We start from the raw sequence: 17,427 nt of genomic DNA on the forward strand, positions 1-17,427 counted from the left end.
CTCCGTCACCTTCCTATGTCATCCTGAGGGGACGGGGAGCGCACAGCGGGCTGTGCGAGGGGAGGCTCAGCTCTCAAGACAAGGAGCGGGGACGTGGGACAGCGGGGGGACTCCCACACCCTGCTGGGATGGGTGTCCCCCACCGAGGGCACAGCTCCGGTGATGTGTCCCCTCTGCCCCGTCCCTCCGGCCGTTCGCCCAGCCATTCCACAGCGTGCCGAGAGCGGCCATGTTGAGGGCGGGGAGCGCGGAGGGCGCGGAGGCGGCGCCGGGGCCGCAGCGGGCGCGGCGCCTCCTGCTCCCACCGCCCGCTGCCGCCGCCGCTCCTGCCGCTCCCAGCGCCCGCTCCCGCCGCTCCGAGCCGCCCGCAGCCGCCGCCGGCCGGGCCGCGCTCCATGGCGACCCCCAGCCCCTGCATCGTGGTGAGTGCGGGGGCTGCCGCCCGCGGGACGGGGGATGCTGGGCGCCGGGGCCGCTGTCCCCCGCCTGCCCCTCGGAATACGGTGATCTGTGAGGGAACGCGAGGGGTGGCATGGCGTGCCGTGGCGTCTCGTATCGTGTGTTGTGTCATGTCGCGTCGCGTCCCTCGGCGCCGGGAGCCGCCGCCCCGCGGAGTCACCTTGAGGGCAGCCCCGGCCTCCCGGCGCCGGGCCCGGGCTGTCCGTCCCTGCCCTCCGTGCCCCCGGCCGGGCGCGTCCCTTCCCGGAGCGGCCGCGGGTGCCTCGGGTTGGGCTCCGGGGGGATCCCGAGCCCGAGGGCGGCGGGCAGAGCCGGCGTTGGCGCCTCCCGAGCGAAGGTGGAAGAACTTCCCCCAGCGCCGCACAACTTCCTATTCCTGTTGCTGTTCGCGGCGTGCGGGAGGCTCCGCTCGGGAGAGCCCCACGTGTGTGAGCGGGGTCTGGTTCTGCAGGAGCGGCATCCTTGGTATTTTTGTGTAATTGCCGCATCTGCTGAGGCTCTTAATGCTCATTTTTATTTATCGTTTTAAAGCAAATGCCAGTGCTGATGAAGTGCGTGCGGTGTCTGATGGCCGAGAGCTGTGACGGCCGTGAGGTTGCGACAGTAAATCCCCGCAGTCCGTAAAATACCTAATAAAACCTGTAGGAAGGGCCCATTCCCTGCCAGATGCAGCACAGAAGGTTTAGTAGACACGCTGCATATAACGATGGGTCTGACCAAAGAAAAACCCCATGAGTTTTGGGTAGGACCTGCCTTATTTCTTAAAATAAGTCCCTGTGGACTGCAGGGACCCTGAGCTGTTGCTGTGTGTGTGTAGCTCACACAGGGTCAGTTTTGGATGCGAGGTGAAATAATAAATTCCCCAGATTAAATACTCATTAAAGATTAATCAGCAAAAACCCCATGTAAACACTTGTCGAACCACTAGCCAGGTAAGTGTTTCCACAGGCGCTGAAATAAGATTTGAGTCCTGCAAGGGTACTAGTGGCCGAAATGGATACTTAAAATGCCTGCCCTGGTGAGCTGTCAGCACTAACCTTCTGGTTTCCCTCTGAAATTCTTTTTCACGTGGTAGTGTTCAGCTACAGAACCAGAGAGGAAAGCAATTTAAAAACCACATCATTTTCAAGCTGCAGCAGGGTTACGGTTCAGGGAAGGCTCTGTTTGATGTAACAGCATGCCCTGAACCTCAGCAGTGTTCAGTATCATTATTTTATGTATGTATGTTTGCTAATCCCTTGTCCTAATTAATATGCCCTTGCCAGTGTTGCAGGCTGTTTCATACAGGGAGTTTGCCCATGTGGAACAGGTTGCTGAAAACTTTAATTTCAGATTCTGAATAATCTTGAACCTCTCCATTTTGGAAGCGGTGTTCAGAGCAGAGTGGATTCACAGCAGCATTAACTTGTCATGCCCACGTAGCTCTCTTGCCTTGTCCTGCAGACTGGCTTGTGTGTTTTGTTGTGATTGAGTGTTGTGGAGATTTGGAAGGTGTCCATGTCAGAACCTCTGCTTGCTTAATTGCAGATGCAGGTTTTGCGTTACACTAGGAAAATCAAAGGGGTTAAAAAGCTTGATTATTTTTGTAATGGAATATAGAGTTTCACTGAGATGTAGTAACTTCAGTTTCCTGCTCTCCACTGGAGGAGAACGTTGTAGGGCTTTCACACACTGCATTGCATAACAACTCATGGTATTTCAAGTAACTCTTGTGAACTCTTAGATTACACTTTACTGTGTGTTCAGTGTGACTGATGTTTTTAGAGAGGAGGAGAGTGAGGTGGTTCTGGTGAGCGTTGTGGGTTTGATAGGTTTTACTCATGGCTTTGATAGTTTTTACTGAATAAAGCAAAGGACTTGAAGTTTCTCAGCACAGACTTTCCCTAAGACTTTGTAGAAATCTCTCCTTGTTTCCTTTTCAGATTGGCGATGATGAACAAGGTTATGACTTGGATTTGTTCTGCATACCTAAACATTATGCAGATGATTTGGAAAAAGTCTATATTCCTCATGGGCTCATCATGGACAGGTTTGTTTGACTTCAGACAGTGTACTGATTGCATGAAACTGGAATAAACATCTTCCAGTGATAATTTTGCTGCTTGGAGACTGTCTAAATAAATTACATTTAATTAGAGATACAAATGGACAATTAATCTCTCTTTATTTTTTTTTTGTTTCATAGAGTTTACATTTGCAGTCATGCTATTCTTTGAAAATTGGTGGTAATTCTCAGGCAAAATTTTGTAGTATGTAGCAACTTAGGATTTTCTTTCCAGTGTTTCTTTGATGTTTTACCTTCTTAAAATCTAACTAGAAGACATTTTGTTGTGTCTCTTGAATTTCCATAAGATATTACTAAAAGTGAACTATTAATCACATCATTTTAGACTCTCTCATGTTGATGTGGTGGATAAATAACGTCCAGCTTTCTCCTTTCTGCCTTCCAAGAAAGACATTATCCTCTGCAAATACCAATCTGTCATTTCTGTGGTTGCTGAAATCTGTGATGTGCTATGCAAGTTGTATCTTGTGTGATCAGAAATGCGTTCACAAGCCCACAAGACATTTTTGTTTTACTTTGTGGTTGAAAGTTGCTGATTTTCTTTGTGAGAATGAACAACAAATTCAGTGAATTTAAGCCTTTTATGAGTGGTACTGGATGAGAATTCCAGGGGATCTTGTGACTAGGAATGTATTCAGATTTTGCATGGTTCTGTTTGACTAGATACAATGAACATTCCTATAAAAAATTTCTTTTTAAATATTAAAACTTTACATTTGAAGTCCATATAGAGGAAAAAATTGGACAAAGTACACATCATTAAGGAATTGACGTAATATTTATAGTGGTTGGCTTTCTCTGAGAAACCTGCTGTCAGCTGGCACACAATAAATGCAGACCATGCTTGCTAAAATTAATGGCAAAATAAATTTAGAAACAATTATTGCAGAAAAACAGTGCAGCATTCTCTTGCTCTGCCTTGCTGGTATTGTGTTCTGCTTTCAGGACAAATTTCTGGCATTCTGATTTGTCAAATTAACATCACTTTACAATTGGGGAGTTTTCTTGCTCGTCAGCTGCTGAGGGCTGCTGCCTTTGGGGTTGTGTTAGCTTACATTGCTCTTTGCATGGAAGCTGAACGTGTGTTTGGAGGGAGAAAACACCTTCATGTCTCTTATCTGCCAGTGAAGCAGTTTCAGGGTGTTGAGGTTTGCTTTGGCTGCCCATGGTAGCAAAACAAGCGCATTTGGCAGCGCTGCTGTTGGATTAACCTTGAAAAGCAAAACTTGGTTGGCCAGTAAGGTGTAAAAGTGACCCAAGTGGTGGGCAAATATTTCCAAGCAAAATGTGTTTCCAGGTTTGCTCTGTGTGTGTTTGCTGCTGCTAGGAGTGTCAGTGGACAAGTGAAATGTTATGACAGCTCACTCTTCCTTGGTTTTGTTCAGGACGGAGAGACTGGCACGAGAAATCATGAAGGGCATGGGAGGACACCACATTGTGGCACTCTGTGTACTCAAGGGTGGCTATAAGTTTTTTGCTGATTTATTAGACTACATCAAAGCCCTGAACAGAAACAGTGACAAATCAATCCCCATGACAGTCGACTTCATTAGGTTGAAGAGTTACTGTGTAAGTATCTATGCAGTACTGTGCAATTTTTAGCTAAGTTGACTGCAAATTATTAACAGAGGTGGTTTAATATTGTTACTGTTCTAATATGCTAATATTAAACAAATAATTAAGGGAATTAAGAGTCACAAGCCAATTTATACTTTCTCTACCTTATTATATAATGTGTTTTCTTTTAGACCTTGATGTCTCCTCACCCCAGTAAAATCATTAGCTGAGGAGAGAGACCCTTTTACATGTCCTTTATTTGTTCAGCAATTTCCTCTCTGCCCTCTACCCCATCTCTAAAGTTGTGGCTCTGGACCAATACAGAGAATTCTTCTGCAACTGTTATTACAAAAATTTAATTCTGAGAGTTTTTATATGGGCCAGACATCATTCTTGGACAGGATGATTTGAAAGCTGCAGAAATGGTTCCCTGTCTCATTTTTGTTTTGATGAACCCAACAATGAAGAAAATTAGTTGTATTTGATCATGAGGAAACACTAGATACATAAACCTAGATCTGTGATTAATGGCCTCTGAATATGGCATTACATTTTCAAGAAAAGGCATAGGTTACCTTGAGTTTAGATTTTTAGAGGAAGAATTTCTTTTGATTCTGAGCATGAGTATTCAACTTTGTAGGGAAATAGAACATTCTGTAACACGAGCTAACTTTTAGGTTTTACAGAAGGAAGCATAGGGTTATGTTGTGCAGGTCAGGGGAAGAAGCAGATGTTTGTCAGCACAGTATGATTTCCAGCTTACTGAAACCAAGTCTCATGTTTTCGGGATTTCAGAAATTTATTGTTTTTTTCCCTAAGACCATATATAAAATGGAAATAATGACTTTTTTTTTCTTGTTTCAGTTTAGAGTGTTTGAATACACAGTTTCACAATGGTCTGTATCAACAGCTTTGCATTGAAGTCAGGGTTACTTGTTCCATCTCTAGACTACTTCTTATTCCAGGAGAAAAATACAGATACTGAAAAATCACTCTCATCTTTTGTTTCATTAAACTGTGAAACCTGAGTTGGAATTATTTACAGACTTAGTCTGGACTGTTGCAGAACTTGATAAATCCATGATTCTTCTCAAGCTCTCCAGTAAAGTGTCCTGACAAAGGCAAGGGCTGTGTGTGGCTTTGGTGCAGTCCTTCTGCAGGACGAGCAGCCCGAGGCACACACAGCTGCCTGTGCAAGGGTTACCTGGAGACCACACTCAGTTTGCAGAGCACTAATGCAGTTATGTGCTGTAATGAGAGTGCAGGCCTGGGCAGAAAGGCTCTGCCAGCCCTTGGTTGTATCTCACAAGGCACTTTGTGCTTGTGCACTGTGTTAAAATCAGTGAGGGAGAGCAGTTTGAGCCTCTTTTCTGCTGTCTCACGTCCACTTCACCCCCAAACCCCCACATGCTCATATGTTCTGCCTGTAAAAGCTGCAGAAAACTGAATGTCTCTATTACAGAAAAGTAGGTTAAAGAATAGGAAATTATGACTTCCATCTGGGGGGTTTTTTTGAGTGGAAATTGTGTATCTTCTGCTTACTCCACTTAGTAACACTTCCAATAATTTATTTACCTTGTTTAAAGAATCAGTACAAAGACTACACCCTTCATGCTGTCTACTTTCTAACTCAGAAAAAAAATACTGGAGAAATAGTTTGAAACACCTGAAAAAAGTCTCTGTTAACAAGCAAGGCTGACTTTTAACTGGTGTCCTAGGTGTGTTTTGGTTCATTTCTTTACTACAGCTGTTTTTTTTTATTCCCCCTTAGAACTATAGTGCCTTGATATTAATAGGGGAGTGAGCAGCAAAGTAAGTTTTATGGAGATTACAATCCTGTTTTTACTTTAGAAACAAGTGGATGAGGAGAAAAGCAGAGAAATGTAGACAGAAAGCTGTTGAAGCCAGACATTTTCTTTGAGGTGTTGGCTTGAAGGCTTTTGATTTTGTCAGCCAGTTCTATAAAAGAATGTTTTCTTGTTCTGGATGAGTGAGGAGCTGCTATGTGATGCCTCCACTACACTATTTATAAGCATTTCTTTTCTGTAGCCTCTCTTAGATGGTTATTAATATCCAAATTTAGGTCCTTTAGATTGCATAATTTGATAGACTGGATGAGATTATCCTATTGTGGACATGAATGTAACAGCTTGGCTGGGTCTTCCATCAGTAATAGTGTCAGAGTGCTAAATCTGCTCTGCAGTTTTCATCTGTGCTTTGCTACAGGAAGGGATCTGTGTTCAGTGGTGTGAAAATCATCACAAACTGTAATGGCCAGCTGGAGGTGGAGCTTTCAGCTCTCTTGTTGCTGTCTCTGGATGTGAATACTGGATCCTGCTGCCTGCCTTTACAGACTGCATAAAAGATGTTAAAAATATCCTGGTCACATAAATGAAGCAGATGAACTTTGGTAATGGTTCTGTAATTGATGTAATTGAAGTTCTATTCTTGTTTCAAACTGATCATTTAATACTTACAAGATTATGGAGTTTTTTTGTGTTGCAGTGCAAAATTCATACTGTACTGCACCCAAAATAATTGTCTAAGAAAACTGACATGATCAAGCTGTGATTAAACTTCACTTGTAACTCCAGTTTTCCAAGTCCTTACGGATGAATTTTAAGGATCTGGCAAGCTGTTAAGAAGTGGAAAGATAGTGTTTGTGATCAGATCCAGCTCTCACTATTCTTGACAAACAGTTTATTCTGTTTGTGTTACAAGAACAATGGCTTTTCACCAGTCTCCTGCATTTAAGCATGAAAATGAGCAAATGTTGTTGTATAGTCATGAAGGGCAGCCAAAAGACAGTGGATGTGTTGCACTGTCACTGGTGAAAATCTGGGTTTTCAGTGGAGTGTGTGGTAAACTCTGGTTAGGCTGATCACAGCAGTGTTCTGAAAGGTCTCTGCTAACCAAACCTTCCAGCAGGATACTGTAAGGAACTTCAAATGCCACTTTAAAAGGTGATCTTGGAGTCACTTGAGTCAGGAGTCACAGTCTTGTAAAACATTATTGTTTTCCAGCAGTGACAACAGGGAGGCAGTGAAAACAGATCTAAACAGTAAAACTCTTATGTGTTAAACCATGAAGCATTAAAGTCTTACCAGTACTGAACTCAGAAATAAGGCTCCTGAAGATAATTAAAACATTGCTTAATGATTAAACAAAGTTCTTGCCAGTGGAAATCTGGTTATAGCCAATGTCAGAAATCTTTAACTCTTTTTTCACCCTTTCATTACTCAGGAACTTAGCACCTGCATATGACATCTAATATGAGCTGTGAGCCACTGTCAAGGTTTAAAGTCAGTTGAGTGTTTTTATCACAGTTACTGAAGCAAAATGCAGTGTAGTGTACCTGTGTTGCTGTTCAATTGTATAAGAACTAATTTCATTTGTTACCAATATTGGCTGTAAACTAAGCATAAGCTTTTCTGGCTATTTTTGTAGCTTATTGTTCTAAATAGCAATCAGTGCCTTGTTTGCTGGCTATTCTTGTTATGATTGCCTATTCTTATTCAGATTAAGACTTTCTAAAGCAATAAAGTTTAGAATGTAAATTAGCAGCTATACAGCATCCTGTAGCTTGTAAACCAGAAGTGGTTTTTGTCCTGTTTCTATATCTGTAGAGAATGCATAGTAAGTCCTTGCTTTTTAGATATATATGTGTATATAATGGTCACAGATTATGTGTTGATGCAAATCTCTTGTCAAACAGTCTTTTATCTGAAAAACTATCTTTGAAGTTGATCACTTGTAATTTCTTTGTTCATTGAGATGCTGTTGTTGCTGTGCTTCTGAAAGCTTTAACATTTACCAGTTGTGTACTTCACAGTTTTGACATTTACTGCAAGAAGAAAATCAGTTTAATTCTTGTCATGCAAATGTTCACCCTCCTGTTTCTTAGAATGATCAGTCAACTGGAGATATCAAAGTCATTGGGGGAGATGACCTCTCAACCCTGACTGGGAAGGTGGGTACAGCTCTGTGTGTCTGTGTTTGTTCCACTGGAGGAGTGGTGGGAATTCATTCTGCTGAGATGTGTGAGGTGCAGCCATGTCAGGAACACAGGTCCTCATGATAGGCAGTGACAAGAGGAGGAAATATGAGAATGTAAATTGGGAATCTGCTTTTCTGCAGTGATTCTGTGGAGATCATTGAGCCAGATGTCAGGGGTTGGAGCACCACTGCTCCTGCTCTGTCAGAACACTTCACTTTCCCCTTCTCCTCACACATAGGGGATTTTTAAGACATGTGTGTGTCATGTAAAGGATGTAGGTATAACAGAATTTTACCTGTCTCTGCAGTAGGACACCCTTCTCCAGAAGAATAGAAATTGTATAGACTCTGATCCTTTTGATCTCCTTTGCACATGTCTAGAATTTTCAAAGTGTGAATAATTCGAAGACTGTACTTAGCATGAACTGTTGAAAAGAATCTCAGCTAATTGTTATTAGAACATCAGAAATGCAAACTACAAATGTTAAACTACAAAGCAGTTGCTGTTACACATGTAAACATACATAAATGGTGGTGCAAATATTTAAGTGCACTGAAAATGAGTTATGAAGATTAATAAGAAATTGTATGTTGTCTAGATACTAATGGATTTGTTTTTCTTTTTCTTCCTACCAGAATGTTTTGATCGTAGAAGTAAGTATTATGTTTCACTTGGAAGTTCTAATGTGTGACAGGCAAAAGAGTTCCAATAGAAGTTGTTCCTAAGCCAGAAAACCTGCAGTTGGTGGTTTCAAGGCTTCCAGCTCCTGATTTCAGGCCTGAATTTTTCAAGTGGCCTCTGAATTTGAACTAAGCTGTGTTTTGAATTCTCAAATTGCATTCAATTACTATACTTAACCAGGAAAACATCCTTCTAAAATGGTTTGTATTTTCTTTCTGTTTTCTGAGACTTTGTCAATTCTAAAATGTCTCATTTTTTTCCTTTTTTTTTTTTTTGTTTGAAGAAGTAGCCTGAAAAAAAAAGTGATACTAAGCATGTTATTGTTCTGGGTTCATCCCAGCAAGTTAGGAAACTAAACTAACTAAACTGCAGAGGTAGAAAGAGATTCCTGGTGTGAGTATCCTAAAATACATGAAAAACAGATCTAAGCCCAGGGTCCCTGTGTGTGGTTTGTTTAAAGAATAGTGACACAGAGAATGGTAATTCTTAATTGGCATTTTGCAATTGCTGAATTCCCACTCCTGTCTTGTCATGGTTCTCTGGGTGATACCAAGTTCTGTACAGCTCACTTTGATTGCCTGCTAGGTGCTGTTGCTCAGTTCTTGCTTTCATACCTCAATCCTGATGAGCACCATTGCTGATGTGCAGCCAGTGTCACTTTCCTTGAGTACAATTGGCGATTTCAGGACAGGGAAGCAGCAGCAGCAGACAGGAAAAGCAGACGTGCAATCTAATAATGTGTTAAGGCTCCAAATATGGAAATGGCATGTTTGTAAGCAAAGAAACAACTATGGCAACTGATGCATCAGCCAAAGGAAAGGATGTTTCCTCCCATAAAATGTGTTTCTATGTATTATTTTTCTAATTTGAGAAGGTTATATTATTCCACAGGAAGCTCATGCAGTTCCAAAACTCCTACCAAAACAGTGTGTATCCAGCAGTCACTGTGTGATCTGGGGTGTCCTTTGAAGTATATTTTGCTTCAGATAGACAGATGTGTTTAATTGTGTATCTGCTCCATTTCAGATGAATGTAATCCCCAGATTAGGTTAGTTTCTTATTTGTTTAGTGAATCATCTGTCCATTGGCTCGTCTTACAGAGTCAGATATGAACACTTACTGATCACCATTCTAACTGTCAAATGGTAAAATGCACATCTATTGTAAATTTAATGTCTTGAGTGCTAGGCTTTACTGCATCCCTTTAATGTCCAAAAAATTCTGTACAAAATAGAAATTCATCTCCAATAAACAGCTCATCACACAACAGAAAATCAGTAATAAGTTCTGCTTTTCTCTTAAAGCATGGAAGTAGCTGCTTATTTACCAACTTTGATTTTTATGTATATACCTGTCCATCTTCAACTTCTCTGGAGTTTAATGATTAAAAGCATTGAGTGTTAATGGTAATGCTGACAGGTGCTCTGTAGAGTTTGTTGTTTGATTTTTATTTTAATTAGGAGTCATAGGAAAATCAACTGAAACCAGGATATTGCTGCTTCTTTGCTCTCTGCCTCCTTCAATTCAAATAGATTTGATTTTAGCCAGGGCAAGGACTGTCCCTCTTAGAGATGGTGTGATTGTTTAGTCCAAATGAGGAGGCCATTTCTGATGCTTCAGTTTCAAGCACTATATTCTCTCTTTATTTTCTGTTTATATGTGCAGTGAATGGGATTAAAATGCTGTGTCAAAATTCATTTTATGTGCTTAAGACTTCAGAACTGCACTCAGACTTCCCTGTGCAATTTCTTGAGGTATTTCTTGGCTCTGTAAAGTAAATTGTACTCCTTTTCCTTTAATTGCAGTAATGAGTTGTTCTGCCTGTTTTCCCTTCTTGCTTTTCTTCCTGTAGAATACTCTGTAACTGAGCTCAACAGCCAGACTAACATTACTCTTATCACACTCAAATTAAACATTATCTCATTTCTGCAAGGAGCACAACATCCAAAAGGAGCCAAGCAGGTCATTGCAGTAACTGCTTGTTCAGCAACTGTTCCAAAGCCCTGGTTATCCTCAGCAATGAAGCACTCTTGTTACTGTGTGTGATCACTGTACCCAGTGAGTTGTGTAAGCCCAGTTCTGTTTTCTGCCACCTGGATTTGGTTGGGAGCATTTTTACAGGCTCTATTTTGCCATATTTTCATGCTGCTGTGGATGAGCAATTTCAGTGGTAGAAACTTGAAAGTGCTGCTCTGACATGGTTAATACTCTGTCTTACATGAGTGTTTTTATTTTCAGGATATAATTGATACTGGTAAAACAATGAAAACGTTGCTGTCTCTCCTTAAACAGTACAATCCAAAGATGGTGAAAGTAGCCAGGTAAATGTTTGATGATTATTTGTGCTGGTTTTCACCTTAAGAAGGTTAAAAAAAAAAACCCAAACCAACAAGTAAAAACAAACATAGAAAACATTTCCATGGAAGAGAAACAGGTGGGAACATTTCTGCAGGAGTCATGTGATGTGATCTGTTGAAGTCACTACTTGTTTAAACTCCTGAAGCACTTTTGCATGCTGTAAGGACATATATGTGTTAAGGATATAGAAACACTGTTTTTTCCAGTCTTATTGCTGGAAGAGTTCCTGTGCTTCAGAAGGGCAGAACTTGTGCATGCCTGAACACCTCTTGCCTGTCATATTATGTCATATTAAGTTTGTGGGCTTTTAGCACTGAAGTCCAAGTTTAGAAATATCTAGAAGAATTGAAATCTTTTGGTCTTAAAAGAAATACCCTCTCAAATTAATAGAGGTGTTTTCAGCACAAATTTAGTTCATAAATGTAGACTTTAATTAGAAGGGGGAATAAGAAAAATGAGTGGTTGTCACTTACCTGTGTGTAGTGTCTTTCCAAAGGTGTTTCTTTCTGCTGGCACTGTCTGAACTTCACTATACTGCAGTGGTGTTTCTGTGCAATGGAGGTTTTCTATTTTTCCTTCTTTAATTGTGGACTTTAATTAGTTTGCACACTAACATGAGTGAGTGTGTAGTGTGCATAGTGGAGCTGAGCTTTAGAGGTCATTCTGTGAGAGTCACCCAGCCATATGCTCTTCCAGCTTTTCTACTTAGTTACACCTTCAATCAATTCATTTCAAAGCATTTCATAATTAAACAACTTGCAACCAACAAGAGATATTGAGGGTGATATTGTATTATTAACCAATATCAACATTCCTCCTACTTCTTTTTAATTGCATCTCTTGTGCTGCTATGCTGTGGTTGTGTATTTTTTAATAAAAGCATAATGATTGCTGGGAATTAGAGATAAAGCAGAGCTGGGTGTAATATCTAATCACTTGTGTTGCCATAACAATGTCAAAACATTTGTTAGACTTACCAGAACAGCTCTTCTTGCTGGTAATCTGGAGGTGACCTGCTGAAGGTGAGGCTGTTGTGGATTTGCCCCTGGCCAGTTTTTAAATATGTGTCATTATAAAGTGTTGTAACACTACAGTGTAAAAAATTATTATCATATCATTAATATAGTCCAAAAATCAATTTCCTGTATTTTAAACCTGTTGCAGTAATTTGGGTCTGCCCAGGGAAAGACCTCACTAGGGAAACATGACCATTCTAGACAGTCTTATGTTCTCAGTTGCTTCACTTCTCTCTCTTATATATCTTTTCTTCTTTGTTAATTTTTTGGTTGTTGTTTTGTTGTTGCAGTTCTTGATTGGGTTGGGGTTTTTAAGTTCTTATGTTTGGTTTAGTTTAGGGTTTTTTTAGGTTTCTATTTATTTTCCTTCAGACAATTAAGTAGTTGTAGTAGGGAGATGTGAACTAATGCCAGCACTATTTTGGGCTTTCTTTGATCAAATTCTACATTAATTCTCAAAAATTAGGTTTCCCAATTGGAAGTTTCAGAAACTAAAATCAAATCTGTGACTGTGACAAGTGAAGCCACATCCTCAGGGGTGATCCAGGAGGGAAGGGGTCTGTGCTTAGTGTACAGAGTTATGCTGGTCCTGTTTGCATTCAGCCATCAAACACCTTTTATGTTCCTCAGACAGACAAATGTCAGGCCTGTGGGATTATCTTATAGGAGGTAGAAATGCTCTGTTGAGTAATGAGCAAATCAAACCAAGTTAGCAGGGCATTTCTCTCTCCCACGGTACCCCCAGCTCTGTATCTCCGTGCTTTTTACCCTTCTGACCATTAATTCTGATCATCAGAATCAATTACATCTTCTTTATGGGGGTAATTAGTACTTCCAGTGAAAAGCAGTTAAGGACAAGTTGTGCAACTGCAATTGAGGTCACATTCAAGCACCTAAACCTTTCCTTCATAAAGCTTAGGCTTTTGTTGGGCTTTTTTCTTGGGCCACATCCCAGACTGTTGCCTCTTTACCTACAAGTTAAATTGCACCTGAAGTTCCTAACATACCTGAAATCCTATTAAGTGACTTTTAACAGTGAAAATCCATCCAGATCAGTGTCTCCCAGCCTTTCCCTTGCAGACCTGTTAGTCAGCCTTTAGGCTATGAACCATTCATGTTTCTAGGAAGTTTTGATTTTTTCATTATGATCTTTCGTACCTGCAAGTAAAGTAATGGTTTGAAATATGTGTAATTAGGCTGTCAGTTATGCACACTTAGGCTTAACTCAGCTTCTGTGTCATCAAAACAGTGTCATATATTTGTACATGGTGCTTTTCCCTGTTTCAGTTGTACATTAATTTTATTTGACAGTTTGCTGGTGAAAAGAACTCCTCGAAGTGTGGGATACCGGCCGGACTGTAAGTGAATTTTGACAACCACTTTTCATTATTAAAAGTGTGTCTGTGTATTGTGTACCTTTTGCTCAAAGTCCAAGGATGTTCCAAACAGGTTTTCACTAATTATTTTTGATAAAGTTTGCTCTTATTTAAATAATTAAATATTTGGAATGTACTTTGAGACAGTTAATCAGGATTTGTAACATTTGCAACATTTTATTATATTGGAAACCAAACTTTGATATTTTGGTCTAGGTTACACCTTTGTCATGTGCAAATTCTCTCAACTTGCATGTAGTCAAATGCTTCAGTCAGTGGAATCTGCTGGATTCAGTTTTTGACACTTTTGGGAGTGATTTGTGTCCCTTAGCCTAGCTACCTCCTCCATTTGGCTGTCCCCAAGAATGTGGGGGGACTACATGGGGTAGCAGCTCTGATAAAAGTTTACAGTGTTAAAATGCCTAAATTGGCACTGGTTATGTCTGGGCACCTGAACTGCTCCCTTCTTGTCCTCTCCTGTCTGTCCCAGACTGTGAGTGAAGGAACAGCATCCACAGCAGACAGTGCTGGGAGTGACAGCTCCTCCTGCCTTGGGCAGGGCTGTGTGCTCTAACCTTGTTCCAGAGGCTAAATTCCTATTTCATTCATTATGGAAGTGAAGAGAATTGAGCACAGAATCCCATCCTCTTCCTCCTCCTTTGCAAGGCTGTACAATGCTCTGTAAGTGAAGCTTTTCTGTGCCTCAAGGCTTCATTGAGGTGCTCCCCTCATTGGAGGACACCCCTCATTCCTGGGATCTCATTAGAGGCTTAGCTGGGCTAATGGTGCCTTTGGAGCATCCTGCAGCAGATGATTTGTTTTGCCATCTGTCCCCAGGGAAAACCTGTCAGAGCAGAACATGTGAGCTCTGAGGAGACAACAAGGCAGAAATGGCTGGGCCTCTATTTTTTCCCTGTTTTGTGAGGCCCAGTAAGTGCTAAACATCACCTTAGTTTTTCTAAAAGTGCCCACAGCCTTTTGTTTGAATTGCACAGTTTATCTCACTGTTTTCCTTATTGTAGCCAAGGAGAGAAAAGGTCACTGCTTTCCTGCTCAGGAGTCTTTCATTTTAGCATGAGGGGGAAAAGCCCTTTGGAAATTTTATATTTTTGGTAATATTATGATCTGTATAGACAGGGTGGACTAGTCCTGCCTGACAGTGTTCTGCTAGAGCTGTTCAGACAATCTGGAATGCTGATGTCCTCTTCTTAGGCAAACTTTTTGGGAGATAAAAATCAAAACCAAACACAAAAACCAGCAACAAACCAAAGCCAAAAGCAAACCCAGAGCAGCCAACCCACAGCTGTTTCTGAAACCTGCAGATGACCCTTCCTGCAGCCCTGTCTGGAGTGCAGCTCCAGTGCTGTGAGGGACATTTGTGTTGTGCTCACAAATCACTGCTGCTGCACTGGCACATCAGGCATCTAGGAAGGGCCAGGAAGGATTGGCACTTCTGCACATATTTGCAAAGTCAGAGGACGTTTTCAAGGAATTTTACATTCTCATAATAATATCCTGTCAGGAAATTTAAGAGCTTCCATTCATTTCTTGCAGACTAGCACCAGGCATCTGTGTGGGAACCAATAAATGCATCTATTTAATTTCCTTTAGTTGATAAATCAACAAAGTAAGTTCAGATTGTAAAATGGCTGGAATATTAATCCGAGGGTACTAGAGTGGAAGAAATAAAATGAGTTACAATCTTTATCTATAAAATTCCATATTGTCTCTGTAAAAAGATCTAGTGAACTCTAGGAGGTTCTTTTTCTAACACTCTGGTGACTTTTTCAGTTGTTGGATTTGAAGTGCCAGACAAATTTGTTGTGGGATACGCCCTAGATTACAATGAATACTTCAGAGATTTGAACGTAAGTAATTTCTCCCGTATGTTTTTCTCCATTTAAAACTGGGGGGGAAGAAGGAAGAGAAATCTCCTTACATCATTCTCCCTGCTCTGTAAATCATGCCTCATATTCCAGTGATGAGAACAAGCCTGAGAGCACCAGGGCAGTGTTTGGAGCTCTGGTAAAACAAAAAAATTATTTTGCTGCATGCAGAGTGGAGGCTTCACAACTGTCAGCTTTGAAATAAGGTGAAGTTTCTTGTCTCACCAGATTTCTGCAACAAATAAGTGCATTTGCTCAGTTATGTCAGAGTTAAAGAAGAGAGACTTGGGAAGAAGTTAAGAAGGACTCACATTTTATTATTTTTATCATTAACTCTTCATCTGGGTCTCACCAGCCCTAGCAGACAATGGGTGGGAAAAGAATGCAATGTGGAGATTTTTGGACCAAAACAAGGCCTGACTTTTTCTGCATAAACAGTGTCAGAAGATTCTTCCTCCTCAAGTGTGTACAGCACACTTGTGTTGCTTTCAGAAGCTTGTTATTGATGTCAAACCTTGGTCACTTTCCTAACAGGAGCTTTTTATTTTATTTTGTTTCAGCATATCTGTGTGATCAGCGAGACGGGGAAGCAGAAGTACAAAGCATGAAAGCAGAGTTCAAGTGACAACAGAGCTTTGAAATGTTTTGTTTACTGAGTCCTATCTTTCACAGGCTTCAGCTCTGCTACACCAGCTACACTTGTAGAATGCCCCAGCCCCGTTGCCATATGCTTACTGTAATTTATTGCATGTACAATATAAGAGCTCGTCTTGTTCATTTATATTTTAGAAATGTAAACAATTAGTGCAGTTCTGCACTCCTTATTTTGATTTGCACTATGACACTACCGACTCTCGCTGCCCCTGGTTGGGTTGTGCTGTTTGTGAGCTCCAGAGTCTAACTCTTGCAGTGGTAAATTGCTTAAACCTCATCAACCCAGAACTGAAATAGTTCAAGTACTGTAAATGTAAAGCATTTTATGATAGGGAAGTCTATTAGTAATATTTTTTAAATCTGTAATTTAAGTTTTATATTTTAATGCACAGATGTGATTGTGATTATTGGATAGTTACACCTTTGGGTGGTAATAAAGCATGAGGAGCAGCCAGTTACAGTATCTGTAATCTCCAAGGGGCTCATCCAGATCTCCTGGAGTTGCCTTATTGCTGTAAAGGAAGTCTGGGTGAAAAGTGTGTTTTTCCTCTTTTCTTTTTTTTTAAAGATGGAATGACAAAACAGAATGTTTAAAATCTAGTTTTAGTTGAGCTGCCTATTTCTGTTAGATTTTTTTTCTTTAAAAATATCCATCAGTTTGTGGAATTGCCTTTTAAATTTAAACAATTTTAATATATTTGTGGGAGAAAAAAGAAGTATTGTAATGTTTACTTTATAAGACCTACAAAGCAAAGTACTTTAAATAAAGGCTGTCTCTTTAAAATAAGCCCCACACATCTATCCCACTCATTCTGTATATTAAAGTGCTCTTGAAATTTTCTTCTCAATATTTTTATAAGTGCTTGTGACAGTGAAGGCAGAGTCTACATTTGTTACCTTTGTAGAGCTTTTGGTTAATGTAATCCTGTCTAAGAGAGGTGATAAAAGTGCTGTGGGAAGATATTGAAACAATTGCATATTCTCCAACCAAACCAGATTCCAGAGAGAGGAGTTGAAGCAACAGTCCTTTGTTCTGTCTTGGCAGAAATGAAGAGTGGAGGTTCTGTGTCCATTAAACATATCCATGTGGGAAAAAACCCACAAAAACCCACAACCATTTCATAAATAATCCTTTTGGTTTGTTTCATTAGCACTTCTGTTCATGTGGTGTCCAGTTCTGAGCACAGCAGCCCAGCTCACACCTGTGTTTGTGCTGTGCTTTTTGGTTCTTGTTCTTCTGCATGTGGATTCTCCCACCACATCCTCAGATGTAATGCTGCTCAGTGCCTAATACACCATGGAGTTTTTGAAATATTCTGTTTTGAAAGATTTTTCTCTGGTTTTAAGTTGGAGTCTGTACTTTTCCAAGAACTGCACA

The 17,427-nt window shown here is 40.7% G+C and overlaps 1 protein-coding gene across 1 annotated transcript; it reads left to right on the plus strand.

Moving 5' to 3' along the window:
• Window positions 1–296: 296 nt before the first annotated feature.
• On the plus strand, window positions 297–16,836 carry HPRT1 (hypoxanthine phosphoribosyltransferase 1). The gene is made up of 9 exons (XM_058814037.1): window positions 297–422; window positions 2,382–2,488; window positions 3,910–4,093; window positions 7,986–8,051; window positions 8,714–8,731; window positions 10,998–11,080; window positions 13,445–13,491; window positions 15,301–15,377; window positions 15,956–16,836. Exons 1-9 carry the CDS (start codon window positions 396–398, stop codon window positions 16,001–16,003), a joined length of 657 nt encoding a protein of 218 aa, XP_058670020.1. The 5' UTR covers window positions 297–395; the 3' UTR covers window positions 16,004–16,836.
• Window positions 16,837–17,427: the final 591 nt, after the last annotated feature.

This window comes from Ammospiza caudacuta, chromosome 14 (assembly GCF_027887145.1).
Source record: "Ammospiza caudacuta isolate bAmmCau1 chromosome 14, bAmmCau1.pri, whole genome shotgun sequence".
NCBI lineage: Eukaryota > Metazoa > Chordata > Aves > Passeriformes > Passerellidae > Ammospiza > Ammospiza caudacuta.

What these genes read in the sequence shown, in the direction of transcription:
- HPRT1 (XM_058814037.1), top strand. Translation starts at nt 396, where the DNA reads ATGGCGACCCCCAGCCCCTGCATCGTG. An exon ending in CCCCCAGCCCCTGCATCGTG is followed by an intron (nt 423 to 2,381) that starts GTGAGTGCGGGG and finishes TTTCCTTTTCAG; the next exon opens with ATTGGCGATGATGAACAAGG. An exon ending in AATACTTCAGAGATTTGAAC is followed by an intron (nt 15,378 to 15,955) that starts GTAAGTAATTTC and finishes ATTTTGTTTCAG; the next exon opens with CATATCTGTGTGATCAGCGA.